This window comes from Suricata suricatta, chromosome 16, assembly GCF_006229205.1.
Source record: "Suricata suricatta isolate VVHF042 chromosome 16, meerkat_22Aug2017_6uvM2_HiC, whole genome shotgun sequence".
Classification (NCBI taxonomy): Eukaryota; Metazoa; Chordata; class Mammalia; order Carnivora; family Herpestidae; genus Suricata; species Suricata suricatta.
The window spans coordinates 56,052,309-56,070,675 of NC_043715.1; the positions used below are offsets into that span (position 1 = coordinate 56,052,309).

General features: G+C 57.8%; 2 protein-coding genes across 9 annotated transcripts in view; both read right to left on the reverse strand.

The window, feature by feature from the left end:
• Window positions 1-872: 872 nt before the first annotated feature.
• LOC115280072 (leukocyte-associated immunoglobulin-like receptor 2) lies at window positions 873-7,258 on the reverse strand. Of its 2 annotated transcripts, XM_029924744.1 has the most exons (4): window positions 7,146-7,258; window positions 6,744-6,779; window positions 4,876-5,157; window positions 873-1,681 (listed from the first exon to the last, which is right to left on the reverse strand). In XM_029924744.1, exons 1-4 carry the CDS (start codon window positions 7,177-7,179, stop codon window positions 1,479-1,481), a joined length of 555 nt encoding a protein of 184 aa, XP_029780604.1. In that variant the 5' UTR covers window positions 7,180-7,258; the 3' UTR covers window positions 873-1,478. The 2 variants fall into 2 exon arrangements, with proteins under 2 accessions (XP_029780604.1, XP_029780603.1); XM_029924743.1 differs by lacking the exons at window positions 6,744-6,779; window positions 7,146-7,258 and having other exon boundaries at window positions 4,876-6,735.
• Window positions 7,259-14,365: 7,107 nt separating this feature from the next.
• Window positions 14,366-18,367, reverse strand: part of LOC115280056 (leukocyte-associated immunoglobulin-like receptor 1) — a 7,622-nt gene continuing 3,620 nt past the window's right edge. For 2 of the 7 annotated variants that reach the window (XM_029924712.1, XM_029924711.1), the window contains 6 exons: window positions 16,214-16,252; window positions 15,811-15,921; window positions 15,672-15,714; window positions 15,550-15,587; window positions 15,333-15,385; window positions 14,366-15,058 (listed from right to left, as the gene is read on the reverse strand). In XM_029924712.1, the coding sequence (XP_029780572.1) occupies window positions 14,912-15,058; window positions 15,333-15,385; window positions 15,550-15,587; window positions 15,672-15,714; window positions 15,811-15,921; window positions 16,214-16,252 (431 nt within the window). In that variant the 3' untranslated portion in view covers window positions 14,366-14,911. Of the gene's footprint in view, window positions 15,059-15,332; window positions 15,386-15,549; window positions 15,588-15,671; window positions 15,715-15,810; window positions 15,922-16,213; window positions 16,287-18,287; window positions 18,338-18,367 lie in introns of all 7 variants that reach the window. The other 5 variants (XM_029924710.1, XM_029924709.1, XM_029924714.1 and 2 more) reach the window with 5 other exon arrangements.

An 18,367-nucleotide genomic window follows, 5' to 3' on the forward strand; every position in this document is an offset into this window, starting at 1 on the left:
CAGAGCTGAGGGCGCCTGAGGTCCCTGGGGGGCGCGCAGCAGGAAGCCTGGAGCGCCTTCCGCGGCCAAGCGTGGCAAACTGAGTCCCCAAAACTGCAAGGAGGACACTCCGTACCCTGAGCAGGAGGCCCTGGTGCTGAGGACAGCGCCCCCAGAGCCGGACCCGGTGGGACAGCGGGCAGGGAGCCCTGCGGAGCCGCGGAGACAAAGCGTGGGAAGGTGGCCGGGCTGGGCCCCAGCCCTGGTGGTCCGAGCGCCGGCCAGGCGAGGTCGGTGCCCGAATCTGCGTCCAGAACTCGGGACACCGGCGTCGGATTCCTGGTCTGCCCGGGTGCGCGGCGAGGATTGTGCCCCGGGGCCGACGGGGGACACCAGGGCTCTGCGGCCGCTCCTTCTGGACGCGCGAGGCGGAGCCCGGTCCGCGGCCTTTTCCAGCTCCGGGAGGCGCGGCTCCTTCCCCTGCTTCGGAGCCCACACCGCGCCCGAGCTGACGCTGCTTACTGGCTTCCCTTGTCCACACCGCAGGAGCCCGTGGCTGGACGGGGGAGCGTGGGTAGCGCGGGTGTGGACGCCAGTGCGCGCCCCTTCCACGGCCCAGCTTCCGTTCCTCCGTCCTGCGCACGGGTCCTCCATCCTGGGCGCGCGGGGTCGGGATGGCCGAGTCGGAGGGGCATTCTGTGTTCACTTTCTTTCTTTCTTTTTCTTTAATTTTTAAAAATGTTTTATTTATTTATTTTTATGGTTTTTATTTATTTTTGAGAGACAGAGAGAGACAGTGTGAGTCGGGGAGGGGCAGAGAGAGAGGGAGACACAGAATCTGAAACAGGCTCCAGGCTCTGGGCTGTCAGCACAGAGCCCGAAGCGGGGCTTGAACCCGCGAGCCGTGATATCATGATCTGAGCCGAAGTTGGAAGCTCAACCGACTGAGCCAGCCAGGCGCCCCTGTGTTCACTTTCCAGGGAACTGCCAGCCGGTTTACACGCGCCGCACCCCTCAGTTAGGGTTCCCACGTCCACCCAGCACCTGTTCGTTTCTTCTAACAACGCTCTAAATACGTAAAGCTCCGTGAGCCTGCGGGACTCTCTCAGCGGGGCCTTGATTTGCATGTCCTTCCCTGGCCCCGTAATCCTGCACCACAGGGCCCAGGAGCAGCCGGCAGGCGGAGGAAGGCAGAGATCATCCAGGACGAGAAGAACCGGGCTGTGTGGAGACCCCGGGCAGGTGCACTTGGGGGTCTCCCTAAGCGAGATAGGTGACAGGTGTCAGTGAGAGCCTGGGGCCTAGTTCCCAGAGGACCCCTGGGAGTGCCGGGCTCCAGAGAGGTGGGGAGTTACACCCTGGAGCCCTCAGGTGCTGAGATCGCCAAACATTTAGATGTGAGCAGGGATGGACATCAGCCCTGGCAGTTCTGGGTCGGCCAGAACAGCCTCTCTGTGCACACAGTACGTGGACGGCACTGGGTCTCCTCAGCCTGCACCTCAAAGGTCAGGGGATGTCCCTCCTGGGACCTGGGGGTCTAGTCTCTGCTGGGTGACCTCTTGCTTCCTTCCCTGCAGTCTCTGTTGGGACCTGCTCTGGCTGTACCACGCTTCTGCCAGAATCAGCACCAGGATCAGCAAGACCACACCGGCCAGGCTCAGGCGGACGCAGTTCCCCACCCTGTAATTGGGGGACGGAGGGGCTGGAAGCACACGGAGGGAGAGGAGTCGGCGAGAGGTGGGTGACACGCAGCCCGGCCCAGGACCCCCGAGTCAGGAGCTCCTTCCCCACGTAAGGCCAGGGCCTGGCCTCACCCAGCACTTGCCCTGGACACATTCCCAGGTGATTTAGTGGTCCTGGGCCTCCATCTGTGGGTGGGGCGCTAATAGGAGTCAGCTGGGGCAGCCTCCCTCCTGAGACTGCCCTCAGCTTCTGAGCCCTCCCGGACCCTCCCTTCGCTGGGGAGAGCCAGGCCCCCGCACCTGCATCTGGCCCCTCACCAGGTCCGTGCCCCCTGGCTCCCACCACCTGTCAGCTAGGAGCCAGAGGCAGGCACAGCGGGAAGACGCGGCCTGCCTTGACCAAGCTGGCTCAGGGATCCAGGGCGAGTCCCTGCTCCTGCTCTCTTGTCCCCAGGCCTCTGCTTAGGAGGTTACAGGAGATCCCCCTGCCGGGAGAGTGCCCTTCAGTGCAGGGCCGGAGGCTGGGACCCTGGGCCTGACCACCGCCCTGAGCTGGGGGACCTGACTCTGGGGGGAGGGGCTGCCTCTGCTCTGGCCACCACCCCCCTCCAGGTCCTGTGTTCCTGGCCCACTGGTGGTTTCCTGCTTCAAACACCAGCTTCCCAGTGTCTTGGGAAAGGACAAGGGGCCAGGATGGGGGAGGACAGCCCCCGGCCTCTGCACTGAGGAAAGGAATCGTGACTGATCATCCCTCCCTGGATAGCTCTCCTCCTTCCCAGTATTGGGGCCCCTGGGCTATGGCTGAGCAAACAGTAGAAAGAACCCTGGGGGCTTTCAGGGCTGCGGTGGGGCTGGTGCTGGGTCCCCAGGCCTTGGGGGTCCCCTGGGGGTGGTGGCCACCAGAGCTGCAGGGTCTGGAGGTCCCGCTGAGGCACGTGGGGAAGTCACCTCCCTTCATGGTCAGAGCCATGAGCCCCATGGACATCGACAGGCCCGGTAGGCCCTCCCCGTGCTTGGGGTGGGGAGGTGGTGGAAGGGTCCAGAGCGTCCTCATACTGGGCTCTCCTCTCCTGGAAGGTTCCACACAAGCACCAGAGGGAGAAAGTGGGCTAGGGATCCACTCAGACAGACAGACACACTGGGGCCAGACAGTGGGGGCCACTCGACCCCTGTCACCCTCCCAGGGACTGTCAGAGGGATGGGGTGGGGACTCAGCCTGCTGCCTCTCATCCCCAGCACCTGTGAGGCTGGGGCAACGTCCCCTTAGAGGGTGCAGGATCCATGCTCTGTATCCCTAAGTGTGTGCAGCCCGGGACCCTTTAGGGTGTGGGACCTCATATCCACATCCCCCTAAGGGGTGCATGACATGGTCCCCGTCTCCCTGGCCTCCTAAAGGGTGCGTGACCCATGATTCTTTGTCCCTTTAGAGGGTGCACGACTCATGATTCATGTGCCCTTAAAAGCGTAAGGACCCGTGACCTGTGTCCCCTAGAGGGCGCACCTGCCAGGATGCACGTCGCACTAGACAGTGTGGAGCATATATTTATGTCACCGTGGTCTTAGGGGGTGGGGTGTATCTGAGAACTTAATACATACCTGCACGAGCACATGGGCGCCGCCCGCTTCGGTCTCTTGTTCCCTGACACCCTCTCAGGTCTCTCCCTGGAAGACCCGTCCCCCCGGGGCTCCGCGCCTCCTGTCTGGCCCAGGACAGACCTGGTGCACATCAGCTGTCCCCAGTCACCTGTATCACCTTCACTTTACTCCCCAAGTGGTGGGTTTAAGACCGGGCTCACGGGACCAAGCGGGACGATAGAGCCCCTCCCTTGGGCGGTAGACGTGGGTGGTGGACAGTCCGGAGGGGGCTTTCACAGCCATCACCTCATCTGCTCCCGACCAGGGGGATGAGCAGTGCGTGTCCCCATCAGGACCCCGAGTGCGGTCCCCGCCTCACTGTTGGCGTCAGGAGCCGGGAGGGCGTGGGGACCCGGCGCCAGGGGCTGCCATCCCTGCCCCAGCAGACCCCACAGGTCGGGGCTGAGGGACCTCCCCCAACCCACTTCCCGGAAGAGCCCTCAGGACGCCCCACCCAGGAGGGGCTCAGTGTGGGGGCCGAGGTCTCCAGGGGTTCCCGTGAGCTGATAGGGGTCTGTCTGAGCCCCAGCTCCTGGGTCTGTCTGTCCCGCTCAGCCCGGCCCTCCCCTCCCACAGCACCCACCACCTGGCCTCCTTCTCCCTTTCTCCAGTGCACATGACAGCTGTCCCCTCCCGGGGAGGGGGCGGGAGATGAGAGGGTCCCGGGATGGCATGCACTCTGCTCTGACTCATCCAAGGGCAGCATGGCCCTCACTCCGCTGGCACAAAGCAGCTGGTCCCGGTCCGGGGACACACACAGTGGGGCTGGCCCAGCTCACCCAGCCACAGGGTCGGGGGCCCTGGAGGCTGACCTCACTCAGCAGGGCCCCCTGCCACCCATTTCCCCCCAGGTCAGCGGGGCAGGGGGAGGAGCTCAGGTTCAGGATAAACTGAATGGGTTCCCTGCACCTGGATGATGGCGGCCACCCCTGGGCCCTGTGCATCTGACCTGTGACATGTGTGAGTCACAGCAGAATAAAGAGAAACAGGAGAGAAATGCAGGGCTTCAAGGAAGAAACCCCTTCCCTCCCTCCTTGTGTGTGTGTGTGGGGGGGGTCCCAGTGTCCCCAGTAGACACTCCAACATGTCACCGAGGCTGGTCACAACCAGAGGCAGGGATAGCCCCCTCGAAACAGTCCCCAGACCACTGCCCAGTGTGGTCAGGACCCTGTGGACGATGGACCACACAGCACAGGGGCCACCTGCCTTGGGGTCCCTCAGGTCCTGGCCCCGTGGAAAGAGGGTGCAACAGCACCCTGGATGAAAAGGCACACATGCCCTTGGAAGGGGTCTGTTGCACACCCCATCCCTGGAAGCCCCCTCCTCTCAGGGCTGGCTCCATGCCCTCCCCCATACTGGGGCTGAGTGTCCAAGCTCTCCGTGGTGTCCCGATGAGACCAGGGCTCAGGGACCTATGCCGGGTGGGAGGGCAGAGGGTCACGTGTGCAGAGGCAGAGGGAGCCCGAGGGCCATGCTGGGGGTGGCAGGCGGCCAGGGAGCCTGGGAGCAGAGGGTGCAGCGGCGAGCGGGCTCCCGGGAGCTGGGGGCACAGCTGGGGGCGCAGCAGAGGCCTCCTTACCCGTCACCATGAGCTCCAGCGTGTCGCTGCTCTCAGACCAGGTGAAACCTTGGTAGTAGGCGCAGTGATAGAGTCCAGCCGTGTCTTCCCCTGCTGCCCCGATGGGGAATCTGGCCTCCGTCCCGTGCAGGTGGTTCCTCATACCCTGATACGAGGGTCTGCCCTCCTTCTCCAGGTGGAAAATCTCAGCCTCCGCAGGGCCTCCGCAGCCGATGGTCACGGGCTGGCCCCAGGGGACCACAGAGGCTGGCTCCGCCCAGATGGTGGGTCTGGGCAGGGCCCCTAGGAGGGAACAGAGCTGGCGCTCAGGGTCCGTGATGAGGAAGAGCCTTTCCCTCGGTGTGAAGAGGGAGGGAGTCACGCAGCTGGCTCTGCCCCATCTGGGCTCTCCATCTGTGCCACACAGGCCAGCACTGTTCAGCCTCATGGAACAGGAGGCAGCACCCGGGCTCTGGATCGGCTCCTGGGGCTGTGTGACCGTGGCCATGAGATAACACGGAAGGAGGCTGGTTGGTGGGAACCCCAGGACGGCACTGTAGAGGGCGGCAGTGAAGCCTGAAGGGCCTTTTCCTTATTTCTGCCTTTCTCTGCCTTCCAGTCCACAAGCACACGCAATGGCGGGAGCCCTAGCAGCCATGTTGGGTTAAGAGGTGACCCTGGTGCCGGCGGCCATGCTCTGAACCTCGGAGCAGAGAAGGGGCCTGCAGGCCTGGTGATGCCCTGGGGCCACCACAAGACCTTGGTCTAGACTCCACAAAGACTGCGTTTCTGTGAGAAAGGAACACGCCGCCAAGATGTTCTCTATCAGGTGCGGCAGTTTGGGGAGGTGGCATGGAGTGAGGAGAAAGACCTTGACGCCAGACAGACCTGCGACAAGGTCCCTGCCCTATAAGGAGGGAGACATTTGCGGCCGTCAGGTGAGGAGGAGCCGGGCAGGAGTTACCGCAGGGGGCGGGTGAGGACGCTGCAGGTGGAGGCTGGAGGTGGGGGAGGGAGAGTCTGAGGAACAGAAAGAGAACTGAGTGTCTGGGGTGACATAGAGCAGGGTGTCAGGGGTCAGATGAGAGACTTTGATGAGGACCTGATGTGGCCGATCCAGCTTGTGCAGGATGCAGGCTGGGCAGCAAGCCTGTCACGTGTGTGTCTGCGAAATCCACCTGCCGTGGGGGAGGGAGGACGCACAGAGCCGCGCCAAGAGACAAGAGAAGGGTGGCATTCTGGGAGGGCCCCGGGGACAGTGGGAGAGCAGATGGCAGGGACATTGGGGACATGGGGACTGTGGAGACACGGAGGCAGTGGGACAGGGGGACAGTGGGGACAAGGGGACAGTGGGGATAGTGGGGACATGGGGATGATAAGGACATGGGGATGATGGGGACATGGGGACAGTGAGGACATGGCTACAATGGGTACAATAGGAACATGGGAGCAGTGGGGACCTGGGGCTGGTGGGGACAGTGGAGACATGGGGACAGTGAGGACACTGGGGACGGTGAAGATGGAGGACTGAGGACGGGAGAGCCTGGCAGGGGTGGAGCCCAGCAGGAGGTGTGGGCAGACCTGGGATGTGCGGTGGGGCCCACAGGACGCAGAGGGGTGGATGTGGGCCAGCTTCGGGGGGCTCCAGGACCCCTGTGTTCTCTGGTCCGGGGCTAATGGCCCTCAGACAAGGGGGAAGCGGGCGGTGGGACCAGTGGGCGTGCGCGAGGACCTCAGTCTGCCGCTGTGCTGGACTCGAGGCGCCTGGGGAGCCTGAGGACGCTGTCATCTCTGTGTCATGGGGTCTGGGTGCCCCCGGAAGGAGCGGGACTCCTGGCCGGGGCTGCCCCTGGGGTGAGGGGACCAGGAGGTGTGCGGGCGGGACTTACCCCTCTGCGTGTGGATCACCTGGCCCAGGCAGAGCACTGCAAGAGAAGCCCCAGTGAGGGACACGCCGGCCCCGGCTCCTCCCCGGGGCTCAGCCCACTGCCAGCAAGGACTCAGCCGTGTGACCTGCACGCCACCCTTAGTCAGCGGGGCCCCCCAGAGCTTCCCCCCTGTCTCCACTGCAGACGGTTCCCCGAGACTCCAGACCAGACGCCCCTCTGGCCTTTGCCTCTGTCTGAACCCCCTCGCCCCCCACTGTCCCAACGTCTAGCACACCCATCAGAGGCCCTGGTCCCCACGCAGCTGGCTCAGGCCCAGGGGACCATCCTCCCTGAGGGCCAACTGAGGAGAGGCCTGGACCCCGCTGGGGCCTCCAAGCCCCTGCCCCTGCCCTCCCTACTCACGGAGGCCCAGGAGGGGGGTGGGGTGGCGGGGCATGGCTGGCCTCCCTGCGCCGTCCTGGTCCTGGGGCAGCTGGCGGGGACCTGCGGGTTGGGGTGCGAGCAGCAAGGGCTGAGAAGGTCTCGCAGGAAGGAAGTGGGGTGGGGGGTGCCAGGCCAGGCCCTACCTTCCTCTTTTGGATCCCAGAGAGGCCTTGATTTCTGGAAGGCGTTCGTGGTGAGATACCACATCACCAAGCTGAACTCCTGTCCAGGTGAGGCCACCTGGTGTTAACTGGTGACTGACAGACAGAGACAGAGACAGAGGGGTGAAAGGACGGTAGAGACAGAGATGATGGACGTAAGTGGTGGATAGTAGAACAGACATGCATGGGTACGGACACAAACACAGGTGTGGTGGAGACATGCAGAGAGAGGACAGATAAATGTATCCATAGGGGGAGGAGGAGATGACATTCACACACACAGGCACACGGAGAGATACAGAGACAGGCAGAAGGATACACAGTTACACGCACAGACAGCGGGTGTGCCACACAGAAACGGGTTTCTGGCTCCCCTTCCGGTCCCAGCGGCCTGGCGCTTCTCAAACTACACATTTCCCACAGTCAAAAGGGGAATCCAGGAATTCTCCCGAGGACGTCATGTTATCGGGGGGCGGGGGGGGGGCGCAGAGAGGCAGGAGGCAGGTGGGAGGAATCCCTAGGTAGGACGTCTCGTCTCTGGGCTGTGCTCTGCACACTCACCCCCCAGCCCCCATCCCCCCACCCCGCTGATCAGGCTAGGCTCTCTCCTTCGGGGGCGCTGGCGGGGCTGCGGGGCTGGAGGAGGAGGCCAGACGAGAGGAGTCCCTGCCCTCAGAGCCCCCACTTCTAACCACAAGCCCTCAAGTCCTGGGCGCACTAAGCAGACAGTGACACGCGTCCGAACGTTGGCGGGCAGGACTCCCTGTACCGCCGCGGCTGAGATGGGGCTGCACTCTGGGTCCATTTATGGCACAGAGCACAGGACTGTCACGAGGGAAGGGGTCTGCAGCCCCCTGCCCCTGGGCGACACGGAGTCCCCACAGAACCTCCGCCCTGTCATTCGCCGCCCTCCCAGGCCATAGTGACTTAGGGCTTCCGCGTTTCCTTGGTTCTTACAGGCTTCTCCTACAGTAGGACCGGCTTTACGTTTCGGGGAATCCTGTGCTCCTTTCGCAGTTTCTACAGGGCCTCATTTTTCTGGGGACTTGATGCCTCCATGGGATTGTGACATGTCCAGTGGCTCGTTCACATTCGGTGTCTCCTGCTCACACTGGGAGGGAGGCTGAGGGCTTCTGGGACCCGCAGTGACCTCCTAGGGGAGGGGCCTGTGTGTGCTGGGGCTTCTGGGACCCGCAGTGACCTCCTAGGGGAGGGGCCTGTGAGGAGGAGACGGACCAGGGAAAGGCCTGGGGCTTCTTAGGGTCAGAGCCCAAGGGAGTGTCCGGCTGAGCCACGGACAAGGTGGGCTCACAGGCAGAGCTGGAGTCCGGGAACGGGAGGGGTCTGTGGCGTCCTCCTGGACCGGGGGTGGCCCAGCCTCTCAAGGGCACAGACCTGCGACACTTCCCTGATCTGGCGCGAGGGCCCAGCGGAGATCCGCCGTAGCCGCTGCTTCTCAAGGACAGAATCAGCATATGTCAATATATATCCCAATAGGTCAATATCATAGTCGTCCAGGTCTGCCATCCCTGCGGGCGTCAAGGCCCGCGTGCTCTGTGACCCCAGCCCGAACTGCACGCCTGCCTCCCCCAGACCTCCGTGTTCCCCAGCCTCGATGAAGCGGAAGGTCCAGGCCCACGGGCTCTGCTGTGAGACACAAGTCAGGAAGCAGCACGTGGACTCGGGTCAATGTGGCCGCAGCGGAGGGCGTCCCCACCCACTGCAGGGAGTCTGGGGTCTGGGGTCAGAGCCTCTGTCCCCAGAAGAGCACTGCTCTATCTCCATGACAGCAACCCAGCCTGGGCTCCCCGAGAAGGTGCGAGAAGGTGCAGACACTCGGTGGAAGCTCACCCCTGCAGAAAGACCCCGCCTCCTGCCACCCCGGCCTCCCAGGGAGCAGCCTGTGCGTAGGTGATGTTGCTCAGGCAGGAGGGACTCCAGGAGGGGCTGGGGCTCCGGAGAAGGGGCCGCAACCCCCGAGGGAGTGCTTGGGAGCCCAGTGTGCCAGCCTTCGATGGACTTCAGTGAGAAAGCAGTTGAAGGAGGGCCTCTCAATTATTTCTCATGTCGGGACAGAAAAAAATGATACATGTGCTTGAAAACTCTGGGAGGAGTTACCGCGTGAGCACAGATGCCGCTTTATTTCATCGAAAAAGATGTTAAAAGCCATTTGTTAGGAAATTGGAAACTGAACAAGTTGCAGATGCCGTATGTGTGTGAATGTGCCATCGTGGGCGTGTGTTAGAGGTGTGTGTGTGTGTGTACATGTGTGCATGCGTGTACATGTGTGTGCATGTGTGCATGTGTGCAGTGGTGTGTATGTCTTTGTCTATCAGTGATCTGATCTCACTCAGGAGCTGCCCCCACTTAGGCAGGAAGCACACACAGGCACGCTCACACAGACTCACATGTGCTCACACACACTCACGGGCGCACACTCACATGTGTTCACACTCACACAGACACAGTCCCCCCCCATCATTGCAAACCCTCCTGTGTCTCGGCCCGTCTCCATGGATGGTGTCCAAGGTGCAGGGAGCAGGTGCGTCTGTGTCCTCCTGCTGGTCCCTGGCTCCGAGCTGACTGGGACTTCGGGTTTGCTCACCGGCTTGCTGGAGGCCCAGCTGACGTCTCTGTCCCCTGCTCACAGGGTCCAGACTTCCTCTGCTCCCTTGGGGCCTGGGGACCCTGCTGGTGATCGCCATGTCTCCTTTGTCCTAGGGTGAACGTTCAGGAGACGTGTGTGGGCGCCCGCTCCTGCCCCATCTGGCCCAGGGGGGATCTCTCCTCCCACCGCGACGGCCCCCTGGCGTTCAGCCCCTGGGCACATCTCCGGAATTGGGGGAGTCCCAGGGCAAGGTAGACCCTCCCTCTCTGCCAGGCCACACTGAGCACCAGGGTGCAGTATGAGGCTCGTCCTCCAGGTGGCGCTCAGGGGCCGCGGAGCCGTAGAGTCCTCCCTCCTGCAGGACCTTCCCTACACCAGGGCCTGAGTCTTGACCCCCAGGGTCAGTGGCTGGAGGGTCAAGGAGGGAAGACTGGTCCACGACGTCTGCTCTTCTGCCCTCTCCTCTTCCCGCCAAGTCCCGGAGACGGAAGAGCTGCGGGCTTTGTCTTGCTCTTCTTCCAAAATCCCCCCTAAACCGCTTCTGCGGCCCCTGCGGCCTCACTGCCCGGGACTCACAGGTCCCCTCTTCACTGGAGCAGACGCCGACCTGGTCGGCCGGTCCTGCTGGGGGTGGGGGGGTGGTGGGGGCAGAATATTCTGGAGTCTTTTCTCTCCTACTGCCTTGCGGTCCGCCCTCCCTTTCTAAGAGCCTGGCTCAGGTCAGAGTGGAACAAGCCAGATTTTAAGGGAAAATGCACCATTCTGACTGTGACAGTTGTTTGTAGGTACAGTCTGACTGGGGGGGGGGGGGAGGTCCAAAGAGCTGGGAAACAGGACTTCTGGGCGAGTCTGTGAGCAGGTTTCTGAAAGATTCTGTGGACTGAGTGACGGGGTCCGCCCTCCCCACGTGGACCGGCAGCTTCCAACACCCTGAGGGCCCGGATGGAACAGAACCAGGAAGGAGGTCCAATTCTGTCTCTCTCTGAGCTGGGACAACCATTCTCTCCTGTCCAGAACTTCATAGCGCCAGATTCTGGGGCCTGATTTACACCACAGGCTCTCCGGGTCTGCAGCTGACAGGAACCAGATGGTGGGACTTCTGACTTCTATAACTCATGAGCCGATTCTTATAATAAATACATATTTAAATAGATATGCATTTAAAATGTATATATACGTTGTACTTAATATATAATTTATATTTAAGAGATTATGTATCTAAATATAATTTACATAACCTCTTACTTGACATGTCTTCAGAGGCAAGGGAAACAAAAGCAAAAATGAACTCTTGGGGGCCCATCAAGATAAAAAGCTTCTGCACAGCAGAAAACAATCAATAAAACGAAAAGGAATCGACCAAAAGGAAGAAGGTGTTTTCAAATGACAAATCAGATAAAAGGTTAGTAACCAAAATCTAAAAAGAACTTATCAAACTCAACATACAAACAAACAAAACACAAGTGATCCAGTGAAGAAATGGGCAAAAGACATGAACAGACACTTCTCCAAAGAGGACATCCAGATGACCTACAGGCACATGAAACGATGCTCAGTGTCACTCATCATCAGGGAAACACAAATCAAAACCACACTGAGATACCACCTCATGCCTGTCAGAGTGGCTAAAATTAACAACTCAGGCAACAACAGATGTTGGTGAGGATGTGGAGTAAGAAGATCCCTTTTGCACTGCTGGTGGGAATGCAAACTGGTGCAGCCACTCTGGGAAACGGTATGGAGGTTCTTCAAAAAAATTTTAAATGTAACTACCCTATGACCCAGTGATCGCACTACTAGATATTTATCAAAAGGAGACAGGTGTGCTGTTTCGGAGGGACTCACGCACCCCAATGTTCATAGCAGCGTTTTCACCAACAGCCAAAGTATGGAAAGAGCCCAAATGTCCGTCGACGGATGAATGGATAAAGATGTGGTGTATTTATACAATGAAATACTACTCAGCGATCAAAAAGAATGAAATTTTGCCTTTTGCAACAACGTGGATGGAACTAGTGAAATAAGTGAAATAAGTCAGTCACAGAGAGATGGATATCATATAATTTCACTCATAGGTGGAATTTGAGAAACTCAATGGATGAACGTACGGGAAGGGAAGGAAAAATAAAAACAGAGGGGGAGGCAAACAATAACAGATTCTTAAATACAGAGAACAAAACGCTGTTGGATTGGGGGGCTGTTGAATGCGTGATGGGCATTAAGGAGGGCACTTTCAGGGATGAGAACTGGGTGTCACATGTAAGACATGAATCGCTGGGTTCTGCTACACTGTATATTAACTAACTTGAATTTAAATTAAAAACAATAACAAAATAAGAAAATACTCCTTGTAACAGAATCTATTGGTTCTGTTGAAAAAGGGAGGCTTTGTCCCACACGAAAAAGAGAAATTCAGTACATTATGCAATGAAGAAAACAGAGAGTACAGGGTTAGGAAGCAGAGGAAAAACCTTGAGTATGAATGTGAATTAACCTTGAGCACAAATAAGAAATCAAAGCCCAGTGCAAATTAAAATCGTGTTGGAAAACCAGGCCCCCACCCTCCCTGAGCCAGGACGGACCCCCCCCCCAGCAGGCGGGTGCAGGTGTCCTGGGTCACCGAGAGGAGCCTTCATCCGCAGTCTGAGTCCCTGCCACTTCGAGCGGCCGAGTGAGGCCAAGCTGATTAATGATCAGTCCCCAGTTTCTTCAAGAAAAACGGAGAAAAGAATAGAACATGTCCTGGGGGCCATGATGAAAATGTGTTAGTGTTGGGGCACCTGGCTGGCTCACTTGGTAGACCTTGCGACTCTTGATCTCGGGGTTGTGGGTTCGAGCCCCCCTGTGGATGTAGAGATGACCTAAAAAGAGTCTCTTTAAAAATGCGTTAATGTTTGCAAAGAAGTAAAATAGCAGTTGAACCATTATAAGTTAGATAAATTTATGTCAAATTTTTAAAGATCACTGTGGGGCGTTAACATTTTTTAATTTATTTTTGAGAGACAGTGTGAGCAAGGGAGGGGCGGAGAGAGAGGAAGGCGCAGAATCTGAAACAGGCTCCAGGCTATGAGCTGACATCACAGAGCTCGATGCAGGGCTTGAACTCACAGACCACGAGATCATGACCTGAGCTGAAGTTGGACACTTAACCAAACTGAGCCACCCAGGCACCCCCGTTTAGGTCGCATTTTGAAAAAAAATATTTTTGTAAGGGCGCCTGGGTGGCTCAGTCAACTCTTGGGTTTGGCTCAGGTCATGATCTCATGGTTTGTGGGATTGAGCCCCACAGTACCCCACTGCATGGAGCCTGCTTGGGATTCTCTTGCTCCCTCTCTCTCTGCCCCTCCCCCACTCACACTTACACACACTCTCAAAAATAAAAATAAAATAAATAACAGACCCATCAAGTGCGCCCACAAGTGTAGATCTTGGGAGTCAGGGAGGAGAGGTGTGGGGACACCTCCCGGCTGTGGAATTTGGAGACCATGTAACCTGAAATAGAAGATGAAGAGCAGATGCACGGAAATACGGCCATGTGCTCTCTGCCCACCACAAGCCAGGGGGCTCTCGGGCTACGGCCCCCAAGGTGCCCACACCCCATTCCTAGGCCAGCACTGTCTGAATGTGTGTGATTAACTTGCCACACAAGCAAACAGGAAAAAGCGAGCCCAACTCAGCAGTAGGGTGATTTAAAAATCCTTGGGGCACCTGGGTGTTCAGTCGGCTGAGCATCCAACTTCGGCTCAGGTCATGATCTCACAGTTTGTGGGTTCGATCCCCGCGTTGGGCTCTGTGCTGACAGTGCAGAGCCTGCTTGGGATCTTCTGTCTCCATCTCTCTCTGCCCCTCCCACACTTGGGCTCTCTCTCTCTCTCTCTCTGTTTCAAAAATGAATAAGCTGACCTCTTTTTATGTGTTACATGGAGGCGTCGTTGCAAGCCTCTTAGGAAGAACAGCATCTAGGCCCAAGGGCATTGGCCAGGTGAGGGAGTGAAGGTCAGATGAAGGACCAGTCTGAGGGCTGGATGGTCCCATTGTGCTTGGAGAACGCATGGTGTGCGGTGTGGACGGAGCTGGAGTAGGGATGGGAAGTGGGAGCCTCGCATGTTCCTCTGTGTGGACCATAAGTGTCAGGGGCCCTCCCTGTGCAATCACGGCCTCAGCAACGCCCTCATATGGTCCACACGTGTGCCCATGTATGTGCATATGTTCTCAGTGTGTGCGTGTGTGTGCATTCATGAGCACGTGTGTGCATGTGTGCGGCCGTGGGCATGGGCATGCGTGTGAGGTGTGGGGCTGTGCCACCTGCTCTGTGCAGGCACACGCCCCCTCAGACGTCTCCCTCACTCGTCTGTGGGACACTGATTCACCCTTTGTCTCGTTTCCTGCTCTAAGCTGGACACTAGGTCTAAGCAGACAGTGGGGGCAAGTTACCCACAGGCCCTGGCTCCACATGCAAGGCTGCTGCAGGCTGGGCCTGTGAAATCATTTATTGATGAGCAAAACGAAGCATAATCCAGGAAACTGGGTCTCAGCTCTCAGATGCCCAGGTGCAGCCCAGGTGCAGCCCGGGTCCAGGGTCCGCTACTGAGCTCTGGAAGGTCTTTAGGGCCAGCTAAGGGGACAGTTAAAACAGAGCCTCTGGGGCCGTTGGGGACCCACAGGACACATCTGGAATCATCTGGGTGACTGTGGGACCACAGCGGAGTCTCTGGAAACCTCTGTAGCCCTGGGTGTTTGGAAATTAAGTGGTACACGCTCTCTCCAAGCACCTAGTGGGTTTCCAGAGGGACCACGTGGGTAATGAATCTCCTGGACGTTGGTTAGGGACCCCCCGAGTCCAGCTCCCGCCTCCAGGAGAGCTCACTGTATGGCTTTTCAGAAAAGATGATCCCGTAGGGAAGCCCCCAGCGGCCACGTCACGGTTTGGCAGGGTGCCTTCCGCGTCTCGGAGCCGAGGCCAGGTGTGCCTGAAGTCAGCGTCTGGCCAGGGATGCGTATGTGCTGGACTCGGCCGTGGGCTCCGTGGACAGTGGGGACGCGCCCCGGGCTGTCCTCTGTGTGAGGACCCGGTGGTCCAGCTGAGCGTACGTCACGTCCTGGGGGCTTCCTGCAGGAGGGGTCTGGGAGAGCGAGACCCAGGGTGACTTGGGGTGGCTGGGACTGTGGGAAGGGAAGCCCGGTGGCCAGCCTCCAGGTGACCGTGAGCCCACCTCCCGAGGTCACCACTGTGCCGCGCCCTCCCACCTAAAATCAGGGCTGGCCTGTGTGACCAGCAGAATATGGCAGAGTGAGAGCATGCCACCTCCAAGGGGAGGCCACAAAAGATCCTGGGACCGCGCTGCTAAAACTGGGGCCGTTTGTTACGTTTTCACGTTACTGCGTACGGGGACTTACTGAGCTGGGCGCTGCCCTGTCCTTCTCAGGAAGTCTGTCAACTGTTGCCGGATCTGGAGGGCGAGCACAGGGGGTCCGGGCTCTGGGGTGGGTCTCAGAAGGCAAATTTGCCTGGAAACCCACAGCTTCAGATTTCACCTTGCACCCCATCTAGAACATCCCGGAATGTTCCCAAACGTTCCCTCCCCCTGGCCTGTCCCTCCTCCTCCTCCTTTACCTGGTGTCCTCTCGAAGATGTCAACCGCTGGGCTGACCCTGTGGGGGAAAGCACAGTGAGCACTGGGGGCCTCCCTGGAGGCAGGGGCGGGAGGGGGTCTGGGCCTGTCTCAGGGGCCTCACCTTTCCTGGGGCCTCTGCTCCTCATCTTGGCTGCTGGGGAGCTCTGTGGACAGTCAGGGGTGTGGACGAAGGAGAGAGGATTTCTTCCCAACACCCCGAACAGCCTCCCCAGGCCCTCCACCCCCTCCCTGAGACCTACTGCGTTTTTTCCGACGCTGGCAATGGAGGAGGGCAAGAGCCAGGAGGAGGAGGCAAAGGAACAAGGCCACCGAGACCCCAACGAGAATATAGACATGCTCTGTCGACAGGTCTGGGGGAACAGGGAAGATGGAACCAGATTATCAGTAGGGTGCATTTATGGAGCACCTACTGCATACCCCATGTATGCTGGGCGCTTGTCACATGCACACCCAAGTGTAAAATCTCCCCAATTCATAACAGTCCTGTCCCATGGGAAGCAACATTACAAAACCAGGGCCCTGAGTGGTCAAGTCCTCTGTCCGCAGGACATCGGCAGGGCTGGCCTATGGCCGGCACCAAAGCCCATTCTTGCCCCAAGAAGCACAGGCCCACCCGGTCCCTGCTCCTTTTCCCTCACTCACCTGGGCTCTTACTGTCGTCCTCATACGTCCGTGTGTCTCCTGGGCAGGAGGAAGCCAGCATGTGGTCAGAGGCCTGAGGTGGGTAGAGAAGCCTGGGTCCTCCCGACACCCCCCACCCAAAAGGGGCTCCTCTAGAACCAATCCATGGAACTTTCCATGGGGATGGACACACTGCATCCGTGCTGTCCAGTGTGATAACCTCACGGGACTATTTCCACTGAAATTCAAGTTAAATACATAGAAGTTAGATCCCCAGCTGCGCTGGTCACTTCCACGGGCTCAGTGGCCACACCCGGCTAGTGGCACCTTGCTGGAGGTTGGGACACGAGGCATGGTCTCGCCGAAGCGGGCTCTGTGGGACAGTGCTGCCCTGCACCCTCCCCTAGCTCACCTCCTTCTGGACTCCCACCCCTGTTTCTCACAGCAGCCCCTGATTGGGGGGCACCTCCCTCCTGGGAGAGAAGAAGTCAGGACTCCGCATCTTGATGTCCCCTGAGGCCCGTCCAACCAGCACGGGCAATGCCGGGGGTCGGCGCATGTGCTGTGCTCCTGCTGGGCTCATGCCTGCTGAGGGTGGAGTCCCCTTGTCCCCTCTTCCGGACAGTGCCCCCTCCCTCCCGGGGCCCCGGAGGCTGAGTCCTCAGTGTCCTTTAAGGAAGGCAGAAAACTTCAGCTCCTGGAGCGTCCCTCCCTCAACACCCTGTCCCGGGTCCATGATCTAGGATCCCACCTGCTCCAGTATATAATAAATATGAATATACATTTTAAAGTCTGTTTTCACTTATATAGGTATCATTTAATTGCTATAAATAATTGTTATTATATAGAATTTAAAATTACTTAGAATATGTAAGCTATATGACATATCTCAATTACAGAGATTCATTATTAAATGACACCTATTTATGTTGAGATTTACAGATATAAACTATAAAATACATAACATTTAATATAGTATATGACATTACATAATATATAATACTGTATACTATATTAACATGTAATGATAATTCATGTATTTTCTTATTTTAATTCTATTCCTTGTATGTATGTTTAATGGTAAGATATATTCTTTTTTTTTCAAAAAATTTTTTTGTTTTTTATTTATTTTTGAGAGACAGAGACAGCGTGATAAGGGGAGGGTCAGAGAGAGAGGGAGACACAGAATCAGAAGCAGGCTCCAGGCCCTGAGCTGTCAGCACAGAGCCCGACGTGGGGCTCAAGCCCACAACTGTGAGATCATGACCTGAGCCAAAGCCGGATGCTTAACCAACTGAGCCACCCAGGTGCCCCAAGATATATTCTATAAGGTAAAGGTTATTGTAATATATTTAAATTTATAGATCTGAGATTTTACATGGTAAGTTGTATGTTTATATTTATGTATAGATATATAGATATATGTCATGATACATTATATATCATGATACATTATACTTACATATAGATACATTTATAATGATATATTATACTTAAATATAGACACATATAATGATGCATTATACTTTTTTTTTTTTGAGAGACAGCATGAGCAGGGAAGGTCGGAGAGAGAGACAGACTCAAAGACAGGCTCCAGGCTCTGAGCTGTCAGCACAGAGCCCAATGCGGGGCTCAAACCCACCAACTGTGAGATCATGATCTGAGGTTAAGTCAGACGCTCAACCAACTGAACCACCCAGGCTCCCCTGATACATTATACTTAAATGTAGATACATATAACGACACATATACTAAATACATTAAGTATAACGTATGTAGTGGATACACACACGTTTCTATTCCTCATTCTGGTTAACTTTCCCCACTAAGGTCTGGGAGCGCAGGGACCCTTCTCCCTGTCCCTCGCGCGCCCGCCCTCCGCAGGTGGGGGTCTGGCGCCCACTGACGGGTGAGAAGGAAGCGCCGCCTCAGCGTGGGGAGACCGGCCCTTCCCCAGGCTGCACGGCTCCGCAGGCACGACCCAAGCGCTGCGTGTGTGCACGGAGCCCGTATCCCCGAAACAGCGCCTCGCGGTCCGTGCATTCATTGCCCGTTTTGCGCACGGGGAACCGGACGTGCACGGTTTGGGGTTCACCTGGAGCACGGGACTGGGATCCCCTGATCCCCGCGGGGTGGATCTTCCGTCTTCACGGCAAGAGATGGGGGGAGGGGCGA

Coding starts and splice junctions, on each gene's coding strand:
- LOC115280072 (XM_029924743.1), bottom strand. CDS start 5,362: ATGGCCACGGTCACACAGCCCCAGGAGCCGATCCAGAGCCCGGGTGCT. Junction 1,682..4,875: donor GCTGGAGCTCATGGTGACGG/GTAAGGAGGCCT, acceptor GTGTGCTTCCAG/CCCCTCCGTCCCCCAATTAC.